The 15,528-nt window shown below is 42.8% G+C and overlaps 1 protein-coding gene and 1 pseudogene across 4 annotated transcripts in view; one reads left to right on the top strand and one right to left on the bottom strand.

Moving 5' to 3' along the window:
* The window catches only part of Rnf214 (ring finger protein 214), a 38,977-nt gene that overhangs the window by 8,079 nt on the left and 15,370 nt on the right, over positions 1-15,528 (top strand). For all 4 annotated transcript variants that reach the window (XM_051156342.1, XM_051156344.1, XM_051156343.1 and 1 more), the window contains 2 exons: positions 5,463-5,603; positions 8,662-8,801. In XM_051156342.1, the coding sequence (XP_051012299.1) occupies positions 5,463-5,603; positions 8,662-8,801 (281 nt within the window). The remainder of the gene's footprint in view (positions 1-5,462; positions 5,604-8,661; positions 8,802-15,528) is intronic.
* Positions 1,264-2,017, bottom strand: LOC127198406 (copper chaperone for superoxide dismutase-like; annotated as a pseudogene).

Below are 15,528 nucleotides of genomic sequence, written 5' to 3'. Positions count from 1 at the left end.
AAAATACCTGACAGTGGGAATGGACTGCCTCACTCAGCCTGCTACATTTTAGCAATATCTCTTATGCCAGTCCAGCTTTGAAGGGAGGATAGGATCTCTGTAGTTCTTTTTTTTCTTTCTTTCTTTTTTTTTTTTTAAGATTTATTTATTCATTACAAATAGTATTCTGCTTGTATGTGTGCCTGCACACCAGAAGAAGACACCAGATCTCATTATGGATGTGAGCTACCATGTGGTTGCTGGGAATTGAACTCAGGACCTCTGGAAGAGCAGACAGCGCTCTTAACCACTGAGCCATCTCTCCAGCCTGATCTCTGTAGTTCTTGTTAGGCCTCTTACTTGGGTTTAATGGAACTTGTTTTCTATTTATTATTCTCTGCATGTGGTTTAAAATGTTATTTTTTGGTTTTGTATTTGGGGATAGGCTCTCGCTGTCCAGCTCTGGTTAGCCTTAGACTCTCAGTGTTGCCTCCTGAATACTGGGATTAGAAGGTTGCACCATCATGTTCATCACTTTTGTGTCTGACAAAGGTCTTGTGCTGTAGCCAGGCTGGCCTTGACTCACAGTAGTCCTCCATTGCATTGCTGGAACTTACAGGAGCTAGCCACTATGTGTGACTTCTGCTCTGCTTGAAATAGGGTTGAGTGTAGCCTAGGCTGACCTTCTATTCACAATGTAGGAGTGTGCCCTTTAGCCCCTACGGTCCCTGCTTTCACCTTCCAAATGCTGTCAAGTTTTTAATGTGCAACATTTTGTTTTGTTTTGAAATAGGGTCTCACCATGTAGTTTGATTAACCTGGCTAGCGTTGGACTCAGAGATTGGCCTGCCTCTGCCTCCTGATGGCTGAGATTAAAAGATGTATGCCACCACAGCTAGCTTATTGCCCATTCTTTTTTTTTTTTAATATTTTTTATTTATTTAATTTTTTAATTTATGTGTGTTGGTGTGAGGGTGTCAGATCTTGGAGTTACAGACAGTTGTGAGCTGCCATGTGGGTGCTGGGAACTGAATCTGTGTCCCTTGGAAGAGCAGGCAGTGCTCTTAACCACTGAGCCATCTCTCCAGCCCTTAATGCCCATTCTTAATTAACTTTCAAGCTTAAACCTTTCCAGATGAAACATCCCCGTGTTTTTAGCAGTATGTTTTTTCTTCCTGTGATATTTCCCCTCTTATCCTGGTTTCTTTTACCCTGACAGGCTCCATTTTTATCAGTTAAAAAAAAAAAAAAAAAGCAATGTTTATTCATTAAATAATTTTTCGTTTTTGTCTTTTGAGACAGGGTTTGTCTGTGTAGCCTTGGCTGTCCTGGACTCCCTTTGTAGACCAAGTTGGCCTCAAACTCACAGCGATCCACCTGCCTCTGCCTCCTGAGTGCTGGGATTAAAGGTACCCAGCCTGAGTTCCCTATGATCTTGAATGAGGGATGTCCTCCCCAGCCCAGGTCATCTCCCTCATCAACAACCAGACTGTGGACAATCACATCCCACATCTTTAGCTGTTTATTTTTTGTCTAGAAGGTAGCTCCGCCATCAGCATTAGCCTGGACATTGCCCAGATCTCCCTGGTGCCCATCAGTGTCCTTAGGGCCCCATGAGATGTTCCATGAGCATTAAAATGGTCCCCACAGCTGTTGCAATCTCTTGTGAGATTCCCATACTGATGGACGTGGAGTCCATGCAGCCTAGCTCCAGGCCGTCAGTGGTTCCCTCAATCAGGCAGAGCTCAAAAGTCAGCTGTAGGAGGAAGACCACACCCTGTATGGTGCCATGGCCCTCTGGAATGGCCACTGCTGCTCCCAGGCCCTTGAGTACAGCCTGCCTCCCTGTGTTTTCCAGGAGCGCTTGCAGAGTGGTCTATACCAACACCATCTGGTTCTCTAACTGTACTGCCACACTCTGGACACCTGCCACTTCTTGCAGGGTCTTGTGCACGGAGTCCACACAGCTCTGACAGGTCATCTGCACTGTAAACTCCAGCATGCATGTAGTCCTACTGTTCCCCGAATTTGAAGCCATCCTGGATGTAGTTACCCATGTGTACCACACAACAGTTAGGGTCCAGAGACCAACACAACTCAGCTTGTCCCATTCTGATTATTTTTTTAAAGGCTAATCTTCGGTGTTATGGTGGTACACACCCATAATCTCAGCACTTGGGAGGTAGAGGCAAGATCATCAAGAGTTCAAGCCCAGTCTTGACTGTGTAATGAGTTTGAGGCCAGCCTGGATACATAAGATATTGTCTCAAAAAGCTGGCTTTACAAGCCAAATAAAATAGCCTGGGTACCCTATAAGTAGTTCACAATATCCTGGCTTTCAGTCATTCAGTCTTACATTCTCAACGCTTTGTTAAGCTTAAATGAACTTTTTAGTAATTTTGTTACAATGTTAAGCTTCTGTCACCTTATCAGTTCTTTTTCATATGTGTTGTTTACTTTTCTATTTTCTACATTGTCCTCGGTAGTTGGTGTGTTTTGTTGTTGTTTAGCTGAGGTCTCACTATGTAGCCCAAGCTGGCCTTGAGGTTGTAATGTAACCCTGCCACTTGAGCCTCCCACCTGCTGAGGTTAGAGGTGATACTGCCAGGCTGATTGGTAGTGAGGAGTTTTATTTTTATTTTGGAGGAAAGGTCTCATTTTACCTAGGCTGGCCTCAAAGTCCTGCCTCCCTTCTTAGTGCCAGGGATTGCCCATGTGCTGCTACCACGCCTGGTTTCCTGCAGTACTGGGAATCTAGCTCAGGGCTTTGTGCATGCCAGTCAAGCACACCACAGGTGACTTACATTGCCAACTCACATTTCTCTTTTTTGTTTTTCCAGAGCTGAGGACTGAACCCAGGGCCTTGCACTTGCTAGGCAAGTGCTCTACCACCGAGTTAAATCCCCAACCACCCACATTTCTCTTTTGAGACAGGATCTTGCTTTAGTAGTTATTTCCTTGTTTATTAGTTTTGTTTAAAAAAAAAAAAGGCACGGTTACTGAACAAGGGCAGCAACAGAAGGACTGTTTGCTTCTCAACGATAGACAGCCACTTGGGGAGTTGAAGTAGGAGGGTCACAAGTTTACGTTCAGCCTTGGCTGCCCTTTGAGTTCAAGACCAGCCTGGTTGCAAAGATCATATAGCTAGAAGAAAGAGGAGGAGGAAGAGGACAATACAATTTTAGGTAGAAGATACTCATCTGTTAAAATAGTCCCCTTGGCCTGATGGGATGGCTTAGTGGGTAAAAGTGCTTGCCACTCAAGCCTGATAACTGAGTTCCATCCCCAGAGCCCAGGTAAGAACGGAAGGAGTGGGCTGCAAAGACAGTTTAGCAGTTAAAGCACCTGCTGCTCTTCCCAGGAGCCTGAGTGTAGTGCCAGCACTCACACTAACCGCCTCACAGTTGCATCTAACTCCGCTTCCGCAGGATCTAACACCTCCAGCCTCCGTGCGCTCAGTGAGTAAGAGAATGCACTGCTCTTCCAGCCGGAGGACCTGAGTACAGTTCCCAAAACCAACCTCAGTCAGCTCACAACTTTCTGTAACTCCAGCTCCAGGGGCTCTGACACCCTCTTCCAGCCTCCAAGAGTATTGTACTTGTGTACACAAATGCACACAAAGACATCCCTCCACCCCAAACTTAAAATGAAGAGCCTGGTCTACAGAGCAATTTTAAAACAGCCAGGGATATGAAGAGAGCCCTTGTCTAAAAATAAACCAAAAGAAATAAAAAATAAAAAATAAAAGTAAAGGATGCAGCTTTAGTCACAAAATGCTAGGGATAGATCAAAAAGTCTTAAAAGTTTTTCAGCTGGGTGGTGGGGGCACATGCTTTTAATCCCAGCACTTGGAGGCAGAGGTAGGCCTGGTCAGCCAAGGCTACATAGAGAAGCCCTGTCTTGGACACTCCCCCCCCCCAAATATTTTCATTTTATTTATTTATTATCTGTGTCTGTCTGGGTGTGTGTGTAATATGTGTGTGTAGTACACATGTGTCACAGTATGTATGAGGAAGCCAGAAGACAACTTTATGGAATGAGTTCTTCCTTTCCAGATTTTGAAAGACATTTTTAGGTTAATTTTATGTGTGTGAATGTTTTTCTGTATGTATATATGTGCACTGTGTGTGTGCCTGGTGCCTGACGAGGTCAGTAGAAGACATTAGATCCTCTAGAACTAGAGTGAATAATTATGAGCCATTATGTGAGTACTGGGAACTGAACTCGGGTCTACTGCAAGAACAGTATGTGCTCTTAACACTGAGCCACACAATTTTTATTTTAGAATTTGTGTGTGTGTGTGTGTGTGTGTGTATGTGTGTGTGTGTGTGTGTGCGCTAGAGATGTTGGATCTCCTAGCAGTGGATTTAGAGGAGGTAACTATGACACATCTAGTGTGTGTGCTGGCCCTAAACACACCATCTATTTCTTTTTTTTTTTTTTTTTTTTTTTTTTTTTTTTTTTAGTCAAACAAGCCATAGTTCAGGTTGGCTTCAAACTCGAAGCAGTCTTGTCTCAGACTCCCATGTGCTGAGATGATAGGCACAGGCATCTGGCTAGACTGTGACTTCTTGCTTTCTTTTCTTTTTTTGGTTATTTTTAAGACAGGGTTTCTCTTTGTAGCCTTGGCTGTCTCGGACGAGTTTTGTAGACCAGGTTAGCTTTGCGCTCACAAAGATCTACCTGCCTCTGCCTCCCAAGTGCTGGGATCAAAAGTGTGTGTCACCACACCAGCCTGTTTTTTCATTTTCTTAACCTTCTTTCTCCTATTAGATAACAAAATACTTCTTTTCTCTTTTCCTCAAAAGCAAAGATTGACAAGCATTTTATTTGTAAAGGGTCATGCAGGACATGTTTTATCTTCTGTGGGTTCTACAGATTTTGTTATGATCATTCCATTCTGCTGTTCCAGTGGGAAGCCACCTGTAAGGTAGTGGGCATGTGCATTCCAATAGAGCTGTTACTGACAAAACCCAGACAGACATGGGATGCCAACCCTGCTTTAAGCACAGTGTTGAATAATGGCACTTTTTGCAGTGATAGAAATGGTCTAGATTTTTGCTATCTAGTGTGGTAGCCACTCGTCATGGGTGGCATTTGAGTCATTGAAATGTGGTTAGGCTCCTGAGGATCTGGGTGCTTCTGTTTTATCACGTGCAGCTAGTAAATATCGTATTGGACAGTGTAGCCACATCTTAGATACAGATTGGGGATACAGTTTGCTTGATAGAATATTTGCTCATCATGCAGGAAGCCCTGGGTTCAATCCTACTACAGCATAAACTAGGTGTGGAGCACACCTGTGATTGCAGCACATGGAGAGGGAGGTGGGAAGATCAGAAGTTCAAAATCACCTGCAGCAGTGTAACAGGATGGAGGCTAGCCTGGGCTATATAAGACCATTTCTCAAAACAAACAAATAAACAAAATCTGCTGAATTTTTCTTGAGATTAAGTTGGGGATGAAACTTCTGTTCTCAATAGGACAAAATGATGACAGAGAGAACTCTGTTGAAGGAGCGTTACCAAGAAGTTCTGGACAAGCAGAGGCAGGTGGAAAATCAGCTCCAAGTGCAGTTAAAGCAGCTTCAGCAGAGGAGAGAAGAAGAGATGAAGAATCACCAGGTAGACTGTAGATACTGACATTTGGGGGATTTACCTCGGTGCTAGAGTGCTTACCTGGCATACTCAGAACCTGGGTTCAACTCCCAAAACCTCAAAAGAAAAAGAAAGGAAGGAAAAGAAATTGCAATTCAGATAAGTATTGTGTGTCTTCTCTCATATGCAGAATCTAGATTTAAAATTACTTCTATATGGGCATGAATGGTAGTACATGCCTTTAGTTGCAGCACTCTGATGGCAGAGGCAGGTGGAGATCTGTGAATTGGAGCTCAGCCTGGTCAATATAGCAAGCTCCAATCCAGTTAGGCCTATGTAATGAGACCATATCTCAAAAAATTCCACCCCCTCAAAAAGAAAGTGTGCATGCATGTATGTATGTGTTTATGCATGTGTACTCACACATTGCTAATGAGTGATATAACAGTCTCTGATTAAACTTTTAAGCATGTCTTTGAGTCAACAGAAAGAAGAATCAGTACTTTTTGGGTTTGGTTTATTTTTGAGACTATGGTCTCTGGTAAGCCCAGGCTGGTCTTGAATTCCAGAGCCTTTGCCTCACTCTCCGTATGTTCGGAATTACAGTTACAGGCCACCATGTCAGGTGGGCAGATAAGAGGGCTTGTTGTTGTTGAAGAGGACCTGAGTTTGGTTCCTAGCACCCTAGTTGGTGGCTCACAACCACCTGTAATTCTAACCACCTTTAACTCCAGCTTCAGGGGACCCAGCACCTCTTCTGGACTCTGGACACTTGCACTCACATGTGCACAGACACATACATATACACATAGTTTATTTTTTAATTTTCAAATTATTAAAAAAAAAAAAAAAAAAAGCATTGAAGGCATCTTGTCCAGATCCTTCTATTTTAGTTTAGAGAGAAAAAGATTATTTACTTAAAATATCTCGTTGACTTTATTTACTAGTAAACACTTATTTAGTCTCCTTTCTCTTGTAAAAAAAAAATGGAGTTTCATTTAGATTAAATCTATATCTAAAGCTGGGTGTGGTGGCGCATGCAGCACTCAGGAGGCAGAGGCAATCGGATCTCATGAGTTTGAGGCCAGTCTGGTCTGCAGAGTTCCAGGATAGCCAAGACTACACAGAGAAACCCTGTCTCAAAAACAAAAACAAAAACACCCAAATGAACAATAAACAACAGCAAAATTCTAGAAAAAATTGTTAGAAAAAAAATTTAGAAAAGTCAAAACCTCAAATGCAAGAAAAATATATAATAAGTAGTCAAAACAGTGTTTTCAAGGGTGAGGTAAAGTGAGCTAGTTGAGGGCCATGAACTGGGATGCTTGTTTTTTGATACTTGGGGAGACCTATCAGTTAAAATTGTAAATATGTAGTAAATAATTTGACCAAGCAGTCTGAATGGCAGTTCATTCTACAGAGACAAACTTGTGTATGAACATGTGGACATAGAGAATGCTATTACAGTGTTATTTAAAAGCTTAAGTGGCATATTCCTTTAATCCAACTCTCTGATACAGAGGCAGGAGGATCAGGAGTTCAAGGTTATCTTCAGCTACATAGTGAGTTTGTGGCCAGCTTGGGCTACAGGCTGTCTCAACCACCATTAGATTAGGTTGGAAAAGTAGCTTCAGTCAACCTGATGAACTTCTAAGAGAATGGTTAGATAGCTTGGAAATGTCCATATGAGTTAGTTATATCTGTAGTTATTGACATAGTGTGGTTATGCCAAGTGGAAAAAAGAAGGATGTAAAAATGAATACAAAAATAACCTCACTAGCCAAGAATATAGCTTAGGAGTCGTATGTGTGCTTTGTTTGTGTGAGGACCTGAGCTGGCTGTCTACTACTACCCAAACAACAACGAACAAAATGTCAAGACATAGCACAAAAGCACTTAACACAGTCATTACCTTTATGGGGAGAGTTGTGTGAAAAGGGATAATTGTAACAGGTGATGACCCTTGTAATATACATTCTTATAAATGTACTCATATATGTGTTTAATCCTCTTGTTAGTATAGTAAGACAGCAAATGTCTTAATTAGGATTACTATTGCTGTGATGAAACACTATGACCAAAAGCAGGTTGGGGAGGAGTGAGTTTATTCAGCTTACACTTCCAAATTGCTGTTCATCATGAAAAGAAGTCAGGATAAGAACTCAAACAGGCCAGGAACCTGGAGGCAGGAGCTGATGCAGAGGCCATGGAAGCGTGCTGCTTACTTTCCTGCCCCAGATGGCTTGCTCAACATCCTTTTTTTCTTTATTGGTTTTTGAGTCAGGGTTTCTCTGTGTAGCCCTGTCTGTCCTGGAACTTGCTCTGTAGACAAGGCTGGCCTCAAATTCACAGAGATCTGCCTGCCTCTGCCTCCCGAGTGCTGGGATTAAAGGCGTGCGCCACCACTGCTGGGTGATCAGCCTGCTTGCTTATAGCACCTAGGACCACAAGCCCAGGAATAGCACCACCCAAAATAGGCCAGACCCTTCCCCACCAATCACTAATTAAGAAAATGGTTTACAGGTCTGCCTGTAACCTGATACTATGGGTGCATTTTTGTAATTAAGGGTCTCTCCTCTCAGATGTCTAGCTTGTGTTAAGTTGACATTAAGCTATTCAGCACAGCAAACAAACAGAAAATTCCACTTATAATAAAGACAGAACTATAATAAAACAAGAGCATATCTGTTGGCTGTAGCAAACTCCCACCTGAAGCAAGAATGCCTTTCTCAACAATCCTTGTCAGGTGTTTGTTCAGTGTTTATTGGAGCATCAGTAGTAGGGAGTGTAGTGCTGTAGTAAGCCAGGACATTCCACTTTTCAGTTCCTCTGTGTGTGTGTGTGTGTGTGTGCGTGTGTACGCATGCAAGTGTGTATATGGATACATGCACATGTGTACCAGTCAGCAGTCAGTCTTAAGGTATCATTCCTTAGGCACTGCCTACTTTATGATTTGAGACCTAGAGCTAGGCTGGCTGTTCAGCAAGCTCCAGGGACCGTCTTGTTTGTGCCTTTCTAGAGCTGAGAGAACACCAAAACTAACATTTCCTTCTTTATCTGTGTAACTGTAACTGCGTGGGATTAGGAGATACTAAAGGCTATTCAGGATGTGACCATAAAGCGGGAAGAAACCAAGAAGAAGATAGAGAAAGAAAAGAAGGAGTTTTTGCAGAAGGAGCAGGACCTGAAAGCTGAAATTGAGAAGCTCTGTGAGAAGGGCAGAAGGTAAATGCTGCTGCTGCAGCACATAAGATCCTGTGTGCATGTGCGTTTGTGCATAAGGGCCAGTTCCATTATTTTTAAATATTTCACGAACTTTTTTATCTAGTAATTAAAAAAAAAGATTTATTTATTATTTATACAGTATTCTGCCCCCATGTGTGCCTGCCCACCACAAGAAGATACCTGGTCTCATCACAGGTGGTTGTAAGCCACCATGTGGTTGCTGGGAATTGAACTCGGAACCTTGGAAGAGCAGACAGTGCTCCTAACCTCTGAGCCATCTCTCCAGCCCCTTATCCAGTAATTTTAAAAAACATTTATTTGTTATTATATATACAGTGCTTTGCCTGCATGTACACCTGCAGGCCAGAAGAAGGCATCAGATCACGTGACAGATGGTTGTGAGCCACCATGTTGTTGGCTGGGAATTGATCTCAGGACCTCTGAAAGAGCACAGTGCTCTTAACCTCCGAGCCATCTCTCCAGCCCCATTTCCACTGTTTTTATTTGAGAAAGAAACATACGTCAGATTTCTCCATTGACTTGGTATTCTCAGTACCTTACATTACACAAAAGAAAGAAATTCAGAGAATCTACTCTGAAATGATAATTAAGGGTTGGGGATGTAGCTCAGTGGTGTCATCCTGGGCTCAGGCCCCAGCACCTCTTCCTCTCAAAAAAAACCCAAGTCACACTGTTAGCTAGCTGGGTTTCAAGTATGATCATAATTTTTATTTGTATATTATAACGTGTGTGTGTGTATGTGTCTGTCTCTGTCTGTGTGTTCTGGGATTACAACATAACACTATTTTGTGCCCAGGTTTAGGGACCCAAGGGATCTGAACTCAGGTTGTTATGTAAATCTCCACAGTGCCATGATCAAGACCAGTAACTTAAAAGGGTTAGAATTCGAGGTTTCTGCGTCATCTTCTTAGGCAAAGATAAGAGGGAAGAAAAATGCTTATAGGAAAAATGTGTGTGTGTGTGTATGTGTGTGTGTGTGTGTGTGTGTGTGTGTGTGTGTTGTGTTACTGTTGCTATGATGAATCACCATGACCAAAAGCAACTTGGGAAGGAAAGGGTTTATTTCATTCATGGTTCCATAAAACAGTTCATAATCAAAATTAGTGAGGACAGGAAATTGGAGGCAGGGGCTGATTGAGAGGCCATGGAGGGATGTTGATTACTGGCTTGTTCAACCTGCTTTCTTTCCTTTTTTTTTTTTTTTTTTCTTTCTTTCTTTTTTGTTTTTTGTTTTGTTTTTCGTTTTTGTTTTTTTTGAACCAGGGTTTCTCTGTGTAGCCTTGGCTGTCCTGGACTCCCTTTGTAGACCAGGCTGGCCTCAAACTCACAGTGATCTGCCTGCCTCTGCTTCCCAAGTGCTGGGATTAAAGGCATGCACCACCACGCCCAGCTGAGCCTGCTTTCTTATAGAACCCAGGACCACCAACCCAGGGATGGCACCACCCACAGTGAGCTGGACTCTCCCCATCAATCACTAGTTAAGAAAATGCTCTTCAGACAGATCTTATGGAGGCGATCAATTGAGGTTCCCTACTTTCAAATAACTCTAGCTTGTATCAAGTTGACATAAAACTAGCCAGCACTCTCCGTGTGTGTGTGTGTGTGTGTGTGTGTGTGTTTTGTCATCCCCAGGAACACCATCTACACCTCCTTTGAGAGAGCAACTTTGATTAGTCTGAAGTTCACCAGTTAGGCTAGAGGGGCTGGCTGGTGAGCCCCAGAGACCCATTGCCTCCTCTGCCCAGTGCTGGGAATACAAATGTAGCTTCCCACCATGCTCAGCATTTTAAAAAAATTAGTTACTTTTATTTTATGAGTATTGGTGGTTTGTCTGCATGTATGTCTGTGTGAGAGTGTCAGATTCTGGAGTTACAGACAGTTGTGAGCTGCCATGTGGGTGCTAGGGATTAGACTTAGGGCCTCTGGAAGAGCAGTCAGTGCTCTCAACTGCTGAGCCATCTCTTTAGACCATACTCAGCATTTTTATGTGGGTTCTGCAGATAAACTCAGGCCTTTGAGCTTTCAAGGCAAGTGCTTTACCAGCTGAATCATCCCCCTAGTGCACAAATGATTCCTTAGCGAGGGGTGAGAAACGGCACTTAGAGAACATTTTGTGGAAGTAAAAGTGAGCTTTTAGTGGATGAGATGTCTCTGAGCCGGGAGGTGGGTTAGTCAGTAAAGTGCCTACTGTGCAAGAAAGCACAAGGACCTGAGCTGAGATTTTCCGTAACTTCTAAAAGCCAAGATGACAGCGCACATCTGTAACCCCACTGCTGCCCATAACCCTCCCCAACTGGATCCCTAGAGTTTGCCAGCTAGCTAGCCTACCTACTGTTTGAGCGGTAGGTTCAGTGGAGAGTTCCTGACTCAGCATAGAGAGAGTAGAGGAAGGCACCTGCCCTCTCCCTCTGCCCTCCACATGGCCTGGAAGGGCCATAAGCTCTCCTAAGGAAGAGGCTTGTTATCTTGTGGGAGAAGGTCCACTGTGAGCAGCTTATGAAGCTTTGCTCTCTACAAGTTGCTGCTTTAGCTCTCCTAAGGCAAATTCCAAGAGCTCCCCAGCTATCTCCCGCAGCTATGGAATCTCAAGTGTCTCTTAACCTTTGTACCCATTTAGTGGACCCCACAGTTGATTTGATAACACAGTACATAATTTATTAAATATTGGCCCAATCTTTTATAGATCTTCCAAGTGTTGGTAGAGTTTTTTATACAAAAATTTAAAGTCTCAGGCTGGAACGATAGTTTAGCTGCTCTTATAGAGGACCCAGGTTCGATTCCCAGCATCCACATAGGGTGGCTCATGACTGTCTGTAGCTCCAGCTCCCAGGGATCCAGTGCCTTCTCTGGTCTCTGTGGACACCCTCACACATGTAATATACACATACACATAAATAAAAATAAAACTTAAAGAAAGATTTTTAAGATTTATTTAGTTAGTATTCAATGCTCTGACTTCATGTACACCTGCTCACCAGAAGAGGGCACTAGATCTCAGTATAGATGATTGTGAGCCACCGCGTGGTTGCTGGGAATTGAACTCAAGACCTTTGGAAGAACAACCAGGTGTTCTTAACCTCTGAGCCATCTCTCCAGACCCCCCTTCTCCCCTCTCTCCCTCTCTCCCCTCTCTCCCCCTCCCCTCTCCTCTTCCCTTCCTTCCTTCTTTCCTCCTTTCTTTTCTTTCAAGCTTACAAAATTAAGCTAAAAGTTTTAGCTCTATGGAGTGGGCTTTCAGTGTATTTAGGGGCCCTGACCTACACCTTGAAAAGTGCAGCTCCATCTCTAGGGCTTCTGGCATCTCTGTGCTGGTTGCCTCTGTTTGCATTCTGCTCGGATTCTGAGCCCTTGACCCTTGCCCTTTGCACATTTGGCTTATTCTGCCCACATTTTTTTTGTTCTTTTGCTCACCAAGCAAACTACTGGAAAAGCATCTGTGTTATATTTGTAGGTTTTGAAATGTCTAGCACATTGAGGCTACTGTTGAGTCAATGAAGGATTCATCCTAGTAATGTTTTTCTATATCTAATCATTGTGTGTATGGCTGTGCTTTTTCTTTTGATTTTTTTTTGAGACAGTTTCTCTGTATAGCCTTTATTGGGCTGGCCATTGTGCCTGGCAAGATTTATTTTTATTATTTTAATTATGTAAATGTGTGAGGGCTTGTGTAGATGAATGCAAGTGTCCACAGAGGTCAGAGGTGTGAGATCTCCTGGAGCTGAGGTTATAAGCAGTTGTAAGCCACCTGATGTGGGTGCTGGGAATTGAACTTAAGTCCTCAAGAAGAGCAGTGTGTGCTTTTAACCACTGAGCCATCTCTTCAGCGCCTGGCTGTGTTTTTTTTCAAGAAACTGATTTCAAGCCTGCCTTGTTGGTTTGAGCCTGTATTCTCCATACTTAGGAGGTGGGGCTGGAGGATCTGGACTTTAAGGTCAGTTTCTTTCTTTCTTTTTTTTTTTATTTATTATGTATACAGTATACATGTAAACCTGCATGCCAGAAGAGGGCATTAGATCACATCAGAGATGGTTATGAGCCACCATGTGGTTTCTGGGAATTGAACTGAGGACCTCTGGAAGAGCAGCTAGTGCTCTTAACCTCTGAGCCATCTCTAGCCCTGAAGGTCAGTTTCTTATACATAGTGTGAGGCAAGCCAGGGCGCCACGAGACCTGTATTATAACACACACACACACACCTTTGAACATCACAGCGTAACCACTACTTAACTCTCCACTGGTTTATATTTGGCTTTGTTTCCTTGCCCTTATATAGAGTGTAACATCATTCTACAAGAAAGGCCTTAGGCTGAAGACTCAGAGATCCTCCTTCTTATCTCTGCCTCTAACTGTCAGAAGCATTTCATGGGACACTTGGCATCTGCTTCTTTACTCCAAGGCAGTATTCCAACTGCCACTTGTCAGGGAGAAATCAATTTTCTGTTTTTGAATCAGAGTCTCATTCTGTAGACTCTGGCTATATAGACTAAGCTGACCTCAAATTCACAGAGATCCTCCTATCTCTGCCTTTCAAGTACTAGGATTAAACATATGTGCTATTGTGCCCCACAGAAAATATGTATATATTTGTATTTTAGTTTCTCTGAAGAAAGTTGTTCTAAGATCCAAATGATAATCCGCATTTAGAAGGTGCTTACTCTTTGTTAGAAACTGTCTTAGACATTGGTGGATATTAACTTATTTAGTCCACGGGGTGCTATAGAAGATCCACTCTAGTGGCCTCCCACTTCATCCTTTGTGGAAACAGGGCACAGGAAGACTCACTGGCCGAGCAGTGTAGACTAGTGAGGCTGGGAGTAGAACCTAGTTGACCTCAGTTTCAGAGCCTGTGGCTTACCTAGCTTACCTTCCTCTCACATCTAACTGCATCACTTTTGTTATTAACCTGTGTTAGTTACATGCGCAGAGATGCTTATTGTGCCATTATTTATAATTGTGAATGAAATAACAAAGAAGGGGCTGGAGAGATGGCTCTGTAGTCAAGATCTCACAGCCACTGGTCTCCAAAGACAGCTCATGCACATGTCATGCAGGCATACATACAGGCAAAACTCCCATACACACATGTATGCACACACCCATAATAAAGATTAAAGTTCAATAGTCATCCAGATTAAAACAACAAAACAAAAACAAAATCATGGAAATTGTTAAGTAATGGTAGATCTACATAAGAAACAGCCATTTCTGTCTTTTAAAAAAAATGTTTTTAGATTTATCATTATTTTTATGTATAGGAGAATTTTGCTTGCATGTAATCTGTGTACCACCTGCGTGCCTGGTGTTCATGGAGGTCAGAATAGGGTATTAGATCCTCTAGAACTAAAGTTCGGATGATTGTGAGCCACCATGTGGATGCTGGGACCTGAAGCTGAGGCCTCTGTAAGAGCATTCAGTGCTTTCAACCCCTGAGTCATCTCTCTAACCCTGAACTGCCATTGCAAATCACAAGTCTTGTTTCATCTTTGGTTTTGTGTTGCGCGCACGCGTGCGCGCGCACACACACACACACAGACTTTTTTTTAATGTTTAAAAATCTTTGTGTGTCTGTGTGTGCATGTGTTTATGCCACTGCATGGGCCTGGAGATTAGAGAACAATTTAAAGTCTCAGTCCTTACCTTCCTGGTTTGAGACTGGGTCTTTGTTGTCTTGTGAGCTGGCCTATAAGCTTCCAGATCCTCCTTCCCATCTCTCTGTAAGAGTGCTGTGTATCTGTAAACACACACACTACTGCCTCCTGTCTTTATCTAAATTCTGCGCATTTTAATTTTCCTGTTTGCATGGCAAGTGCTTTACTTGCTGCGCCATCTCCTTAGCCCTCCCCTTTTCTATGTTTTGCCTGTTGAGACACGGTCTTACACTGTAGCTCAGGCTAGCTCTGCAGCACCGTAGTCCAAACTAGTGTCAAACTCATGGAAATCCTCCCTCTTAATTTTCCCAGTGTTGGGATTACAGATGCAACCCACCTACTCCTGGCTTTAATAGTTGACCTTTTATTAGTAGTGTGGCTGTCAGAAGTTGAGCTTAAAAGTTAAAACAACATAAAAAATAAGATTTATGGGGCTGGAGAGATGGCTCAGCAGTTAAGAGCATTTGTTGCATTTGGTTCTGTTCCCAGCAGCAACTTGCCACCTAATAAATAGTGGTTTGTAACTGCAGTTCCAGAGGATCTAATGCCCTCTTCTGGCCTTCCTAGGCACTGCAAGAACGTGGTACTCAGATACACATGCAGGCAAAAAAAGTCATACACACAAAAATAAAAGAAATAAACATGCCAGGTTTGGTGGCACATGCCTTTAGTCCCAGTACTTCAGAGGCAGGGGCAGATAGAGCTCTGTGAATTTGAATCCAGCCTGGTCAACATAGCAAATTCTTGGCCAGCCATGGCTATCTAATGAGACCCTGTCTCTAATAAGTAAATAATTAAAATTTAACAAAAAACCCACAAGATTTATAAGGGCAGAGAATATAATTCAATATTATAGTACCTTCCTAGCATAAATAAGACCCTAGGTTCAATTCTAGCACTGCTGACAAACAAACAGAAAAACAAATATTGTGAGTTAGTTTGCATATGGTAGATATCTTATTTAAAACTTTTTTTGTTTTTTTTAGTCAGGGTCTTATACTTTCTCCCAGGCTGACCTGAAATTCATTATGTTGTCCAGGCTAACCTCAAACTCAGCG

This window comes from Acomys russatus, chromosome 14 (genome assembly GCF_903995435.1).
Source record: "Acomys russatus chromosome 14, mAcoRus1.1, whole genome shotgun sequence".
NCBI lineage: Eukaryota > Metazoa > Chordata > Mammalia > Rodentia > Muridae > Acomys > Acomys russatus.
Note: the sequence above shows the minus strand (reverse complement) of the source record. Positions and strands in the feature narration are given on the sequence as shown.